We start from the raw sequence: 7,667 nt of genomic DNA, 5'->3' as shown, positions 1-7,667 counted from the left end.
CCAGTCTGTTATCAGGTTATTATCCACACCAGTCTGTAGTAGTTATCAGGTTATTATCCACACCAGTCTGTTATCAGGTTATTATCCACACCAGTCTGTAGTAGTTATCAGGTTATTATCCATTAGTAGTTCTCTGTAATGAACCCCAGTCTGTAGTCGTGAATTGACGGTGTACTTCCTCCTCCCATCCTGCAGGTGGCGCCCTACCTCCAGAGAGCCCCGGGATTCCAGGACCTGCAGGGGGTTTGGAGCAGGTGATTATTTACACTGGAATGAAATGAGACTGTGTTTCTGATACACAATGAATTGAGACTGTGTTTCTGATACACAATGAATTGAGACTGTGTTTCTGATACACAATGAAATGAGACTGTGTTTCTGATACACAATGAATTGAGACTGTGTTTCTGATACACAATGAAATTAGACTGTGTTTCTGATACACAATGAAATGAGACTGTGTTTCTGATACACAATGAAATGAGACTGTGTTTCTGATACACAATGAAATGAAACTGTGTTTCTGATACACAATGAAATGAGACTGTGTTTCTGATACACAATGAAATGAGACTGTGTTTCTGATACACAATGAAATGAGACTGTGTTTCTGATACACAATGAAATGAGACTGTGTTTCTGATACACAATGAAATGAGACTGTGTTTCTGATACACAATGAAATGAGACTGTGTTTCTGATACACAATGAAATGAAACACAGACTGTCAATCAGGAAACTCTCTGTTATGTTGTGGTGGACAGCCATTATAAGTGCTTAACGGGAAACTGGTAAAATTATGTTTGTTGTGTAGCTAGCCACTGAATGGCCTCTGAATTCACTACCACTGTCAGCATGCAGTCGGAGCCACTTTTGGAGATAACTAGCGCTCTCAAATCTGACCCTGATGTCTACAGAAGACATAACATGGCTAACTTAGCTAGCTAACATACACTTAGAGAAAACAAGTTACATTAAGTGGCTAGCTAGCTAGCGTCAGCGCTGTTGGAGATAACTAGCGCTCTCAAATCTGACCCTGATGTCTACAGAAGACATAACATGGCTAACTTAGCTAGCTAACATACACTTAGAGAAAACAAGTTACATTAAGTGGCTAGCTAGCTAGCGTCAGCGCTGTTGGAGATAACTAGCGCTCTCAAATCTGACCCTGATGTCTACAGAAGATGGTAGTTTTCTTCATAACATGGCTAACTTAGCTAGCTAACATACACTTAGAGAAAACAAGTTACATTAAGTGGCTAGCTAGCTAGCGTCAGCGCTGAATGAGACAGAAAGCTAACTAACCAGATGAGCTAGCTAAAAATGTACCAAAAAGTGGACACTCATGACCAGTTTATTAGGTGTGATTAATATATATTATTGTTTTCTCTAGTGGTACAGAGTGATTAATATATTAAACCTCTAGTGGTACAGAGTGTGATTAATATATTAAACCTCTAGAGGTACAGAGTGTGAAATATTAAACCTCTAGAGGTACAGAGTGTGATTAATATATTAAACCTCTAGTGGTACAGAGTGTGATTAATATATTAAACCTCTAGTGGTACAGAGTGTGATTAATATATTAAACCATTAGAGGTACAGAGGTGATTATATATTAAACCTCTAGTGGTACAGAGTGTGATTAATATATTAAACCTCTAGTGGTACAGAGTCAGATTAATATATTAAACCTCTAGTGGTACCAGTGTTTATGTGGTACAGAGTGTGATTAATATATTAAACCTCTAGTGGTACAGAGTGTGATTAATATATTAAACCTCTAGAGGTACAGAGTGTGATTAATATATTAAACCTCTAGTGGTACAGAGTGTGATTAATATATTAAACCTCTAGTGGTACAGAGTGTGAAATATATTAAACCTCTAGACAGAGTGTGATTAATATATTAAACCTCTAGAGGTACAGAGTGTGATTAATATATTTAACCTCTAGTGGTACAGAGTGTGATTAATATATTAAACCTCTAGAGGTACAGAGTGTGATTAATATATTAAACTGTCCTCTAGAGGTACAGAGTGTGATTAATATATTAAACCTCTAGTGGTACAGAGTGTGATTAATATATTAAACCTCTAGAGGTACAGAGTGTGATTAATATATTAAACCTCTAGAGGTACAGAGTGTGATTAATATATTAAACCTCTAGAGGTACAGAGTGTGATTAATATATTAAACCTCTAGTGGTACAGAGTGTGATTAATATATTAAACCTCTAGTGGTACAGAGTGTGATTAATATATTAAACCTCTAGAGGTACAGAGTGTGATTAATATATTAAACCTCTAGTGGTACAGAGTGTGATTAATATATTAAACCTCTAGTGGTACAGAGTGTGATTAATATATTAAACCTCTAGTGGTACAGAGTGTGATTAATATATTAAACCTCTAGTGGTGCAGAGTGTGATTAATATATTAAACCTCTAGAGGTACAGAGTGTGATTAATATATTAAACCTCTAGAGGTACAGAGTGTGATTAATATATTAAACCTCTAGTGGTACAGAGTGTGATTAATATATTAAACCTCTAGTGGTACAGAGTGTGATTAATATATTAAACCTCTAGAGGTACAGAGTGTGATTAATATATTAAACCTCTAGAGGTACAGAGTGTGATTAATATATTAAACCTCTAGTGGTACAGAGTGTGATTAATATATTTAACCTCTAGTGGTACAGAGTGTGATTAATATATTAAACCTCTAGAGGTACAGAGTGTGATTAATATATTAAACTGTCCTCTAGAGGTACAGAGTGTGATTAATATATTAAACCTCTAGTGGTACAGAGTGTGATTAATATATTAAACCTCTAGAGGTACAGAGTGTGATTAATATATTAAACCTCTAGAGGTACAGAGTGTGATTAATATATTAAACCTCTAGAGGTACAGAGTGTGATTAATATATTAAACCTCTAGAGGTACAGAGTGTGATTAATATATTAAACCTCTAGTGGTACAGAGTGTGATTAATATATTAAACCTCTAGTGGTACAGAGTGTGATTAATATATTAAACCTCTAGTGGTACAGAGTGTGATTAATATATTAAACCTCTAGTGGTACAGAGTGTGATTAATATATTAAACCTCTAGTGGTACAGAGTGTGATTAATATATTAAACCTCTAGAGGTACAGAGTGTGATTAATATATTAAACCTCTAGAGGTACAGAGTGTGATTAATATATTAAACCTCTAGAGGTACAGAGTGTGATTAATATATTTAACTGTCGTCTAGTGGTCGCGCGGTGCAGAGTGTGGTGGTGTTTAGGACCTCGGGAGCGTTGGCCTGGCTGGGCGTATCAGGAGCGGGGTCTCTGCTGGAACGCACCGGATTGGCCCAGGCTGTCAGAGAGGGGTGGAGCTTCAGAGGGTCAAAGGTTACGAACGTCACTGTGGGAGGTGAGTCAGGGGTCTGCCAGACGGTGCAAGGTTTTGTTTTAGCCCAGCACTAATACCGCTCAACCAACGAACTGCTCATCAAGGCCTTGCACGGTGTAATTGGGTGTGTTAGTGCTGGGCTGTAACCAAAGCCTGCTCTGTTTGAGTTCTCCAGATCCTCAGAACTGTTCAACTATTAAACACTGTTAGCTTTTTGGTCAAAACTTTTTGTTTAAAAATCTCTCTCTTCTTCTCTCCTCTTCCCCTCTCCTTTTTCTCCTTCCCTCTCTTCTCTCTCCTCAATCTCCCTCTCTGTTCTCTCCTTCCCTTTCTTCTCTCTCCTACTCTCCTACTCTCCCTCTTTCCTTCCTACTCTTCTTCTTCTCTCCTCTCCGTTCTCTCTGTTCTCTCCTTCCTTCTGTTCTTCTCTCCCTTTCTCTTCTTCTCTCCCTCTCCGTTCTCTCTTTCCCTCTCCCTCTCCTTTCTCTCCTTCCCTCTTCTCTCTCCTCATCCTCTCCGCTCTCTCCTTCCCTCTCTTCTCTCCTCTCTCCCTCTCCGCTCTCCCCTGTCTCCGTTCTTTCCTTCCCTCTCTTCTCTCTCCCTCCTCTCTCCCTCTCTTCTCTCTCTCTCTCTCTCTCTCTCTCCTTCCCTCTCTTCCTCTCTTCCTCTCTCCTCTCTCTCTCTCCTTCTCCTTCTCTTCTCCTTCCCTCTCCGTTCTCTCCTTCCCTCTCTTCTCTCTCTCTCTCTCCTTCCCTCTCCGTTCTCTCCCTTCCCCTCTCTCTCTTCCTCTCTCCTTCCCTCTCTTCCTCTCTCCTCTCTCCTTCTCTCTTCCTTCCTCTCTCCTTCCCTCTCTTCCTCTCTCCTCTATCCTTCCCTCTCCGTTCTCCCCCCTTCTCTCTCGTTCCCTCTCTCCCTCTCCGTTCTCTCCTTCTCTCTCCTCTCTCCTTCCCTCTCCGTTCTCTCCTTCACTCTCCTTCCCTCTCTCGCTCTCCTTCCCTCTCTTCTCTCTCTCTCCTCCCCCAGGTGTGCAGGATGATGTGTGTTTGTGGTTGTTCAACTGCCCTGCAGCAGGTTTTGAGTGTTTGTCCAGACCAGGTCACATGGCTGTCTGTTCCTCGGTCTGTCACTCTGACTACTGTCACAACCAGGGCATCTGTACCCACCACCCTCACCAACCACCCCTCTGCCAGTAAGAACACACACACACACACACACGCACACACACACACACACACACACACACACACACACACACACACACACACACACACACACACACACACACACACACACACACACACACACACACACACACACACACAGACAGTAAAAAGATACATCACAAGACATGTTAATAAATGTCTATATTGAAAGATGGTGTCTCTCAATTCTCTCCAGGTTCACTGTCTCTGTCTCTCTCTCTCCTTCTCTCCAGGTTCACTGTCTCTGTCTCTCTCCAGGTTCCCTGTCACTGTCTCTCTCTCCCAGGTTCACTGTGTCTCTCTCTCTCCAGGTTCCCTGCACTGTCTCTCTCCAGGTGCTCTGTCTCTCTCTCTCTCCAGGTTCACTGTCACTGCTCTCTCTCTCCAGGTTCTCTGTCTCGCTCTCTCTCTCCCAGGTGCTCTGTCTCTCTCTCCAGGTGCTCTGTCTCTCTCTCCTAGGTGCTCTGTCTCTCTCTCTCTCTCCAGGTGCTCTGTCTCTCTCTCAGGTGCTCTGTCTCTCTCTCTCTCTCCTCCAGGTGCTCTCTCCCGGTCTCTCTCCAGGTGCTCTGTCTCGCTCTCTCTCTCCCGCTCAGGTGCTCTGTCTCTCTCTCCAGGTGCTCTGTCTCTCCAGGTCTCTGTCAGGTGCTCCGTCTCTCTCCAGGTATTCTCTCTCTCTCCAGGTGCTCTGTCTCTCTCTCTCCAGGTGCTCTGTCTCTCTCCAGGTGCTCTGTTTCTCTCCAGGTGCTCTGTCTCTCTCAGGTGTTCTGTCTCTCTCCAGGTGCTCTGTCTCTCTCTAGGTGCTCTGTCTCTCTCTCCAGGTGCTCTGTGTCTCTCTCTCTCCCCGCTCTCTCTCTCCAGGTGCTCTGTCTCCAGCTCTCTCTCTCTCAGGTGCTCTGTCTCTCTCTCCAGGTGCTCTGTCTCTCTCTCTAGGTGCTCTGTCTCTCTCCAGGTGCTCTGTCTCTCTCTCCAGGTGCTCTGTCTCTCTCCAGGTGCTCTCCTCTCTCTCTCCAGGTGCTCTGTCTCGCTCTCTCTCTCCCAGGTGCTCTGTCTCTCTCTCTCTCTCCAGGTGCTCTGTCTCTCTCTCCAGGTGCTCTGTCTCTCTCCAGGTGCTCTCTCTCTCTCTCCAGGTGCTCTTTCTCTCTCTCCAGGTGCTCTCTCTCTCTCCAGGTGCTCTGTCTCTCTCTCCAGGTGCTCTCTCTTTTTCCAGGTGCTCTGTATCTCTCTCCAGGTGCTCTCTCTCTCTCCATGTGCTCTGTCTCTCTCTCCAGGTGCTCTGTCTCTCTCCAGGTGCTCTCTCTGTCTCTCTCCAGGTGCTCTGTCTCTCTCTCCCTCTCTCGCTCTCTCTCTCCAGGTGCTCTCTCTCTCTCCAGGTGCTCTGTCTCTCTCCAGGTGCTCTCTCTGTCTCTCTCCAGGTGCTCTGTCTCTCTCTCCCTCTCTCGCTCTCTCTCTCCAGGTGCTCTCTCTGTCTCCAGGTGCTCTGTCTCTCTCCAGGTGCTCTCTCTGTCTCTCTCCAGGTGCTCTGTCTCTCTCTCCCTCTCTCGCTCTCTCTCTCCAGGTGCTCTGTCTCTCTCCAGGTGCTCTGTTTCTCTCCAGGTGCTCTGTCTCTCTCCAGGTGTTCTCTCTCTCTCCAGGTGCTCTGTCTCTCTCTCTCTAGGTGCTCTGTCTCTCTCCAGGTGCTCTGTGTCTCTCTCTCTGCTCCCGTCTCTCTCCCAGGTGCTCTGTCTCTCTCCAGGTGCTCTGTCTCTCTCTCCAGGTGCTCTGTCTCTCTCTAGGTGCTCTGTCTCTCTCTCTCCAGGTGCTCTGTCTCTCTCTCTAGGTGCTCTGTCTCTCTCTCCAGGTGCTCTGTGTCTCTCTCTCTCTCCCCGCTCTCTCTCCAGGTGCTCTGTCTCGCTCTCTCTCTCTCCAGGTGCTCTGTCTCTCTCTCCAGGTGCTCCGTCTCTCTCCAGGTATTCTCTCTCTCTCCAGGTGCTCTGTCTCTCTCTCCAGGTGCTCTGTCTCTCTCCAGGTGCTCTGTCTCTCTCTCTAGGTGCTCTGTCTCTCTCTCTCAGGTGCTCTCTGGTGTCTCTCTCTCTCCCGTCTCTCTCTCCAGGTGCTCTGTCTCTCTCTCCAGGTGCTCTGTCTCTCTCTCCAGGTGCTCTGTCTCTCTCTCCAGGTGCTCCGTCTCTCTCCAGGTATTCTCTCTCTCTCCAGGTGCTCTGTATCTCTCTCCAGGTGCTCTGTATCTCTCTCCAGGTGCTCTGTATCTCTCTCCAGGTTTTCTCTCTCTCTCTCTCTCCAGGTGCCCTGTGGGGGATCATTTCTGGTTCATGGGTCGTCGTTGTGACGTGAGGATGACGCAGCAGCGGCTGGTGGGGGCGTGCCTTGGTGTGCTGGTTGCCATAGTTACACTGATTGGCGCCGTGGCCTGGCTGGCGGTGCGACGATACAGAGCCATGTTGATAAAGACTAAAGTAGACCAGACACGCAGCAGGTACCCACCATACCACACTACACCACACCACCCACCACCCACCACCACACCACCCACCACCACCACCACCCACCACCAAACCACACACCCACACCAAACCACACCACACCACCAACCACACCCACCACCCACACACCCACACACACCACACCCACCACACCACACCACTACACCCACACCCACCACACCACACCCCACCACACCACCACACAACCACCACTACCACCACACACCACCACACCACCCACCACCACCCACCACACCACCCACCACACCCACCACACCACCCACCACACCACCCACCACACCACACCCACCACACCCACACCAACCACACCCACCACACCCACACCCCACCACACACCACACCCACCCACCCACCCACCACACCACACCACACACCACACCCAACACACCCACACACACACCACACCCACCACACACTCACCACACCACACCACCACACCACACCACACACCACACCCACACACCCACCACACCACACCTCACCACACACACACACCACACCACACACCACACCACCACACCACACCACCCACCACACACACCACACCACACACACCACACC

General features: G+C 47.0%; 1 protein-coding gene across 1 annotated transcript; it reads left to right on the top strand.

Annotated features, from left to right (window-relative positions):
- Positions 1-195: 195 nt before the first annotated feature.
- On the top strand, positions 196-7,078 carry LOC127921909 (interphotoreceptor matrix proteoglycan 2-like; the record flags this gene model as incomplete). Its single annotated transcript, XM_052505524.1, has 4 exons — positions 196-254; positions 3,264-3,427; positions 4,430-4,595; positions 6,887-7,078. Coding segments are annotated over 4 exons (581 nt in total), but the record flags the coding sequence as incomplete, so codon positions are not given.
- Positions 7,079-7,667: the final 589 nt, after the last annotated feature.

Source organism: Oncorhynchus keta, unplaced genomic scaffold (assembly GCF_023373465.1).
Source record: "Oncorhynchus keta strain PuntledgeMale-10-30-2019 unplaced genomic scaffold, Oket_V2 Un_contig_23958_pilon_pilon, whole genome shotgun sequence".
NCBI classification, from domain to species: Eukaryota; Metazoa; Chordata; class Actinopteri; order Salmoniformes; family Salmonidae; genus Oncorhynchus; species Oncorhynchus keta.
The sequence above is the reverse complement of the archived record's forward strand: the minus strand, read 5'-3'. Positions and strand labels throughout refer to the sequence as shown.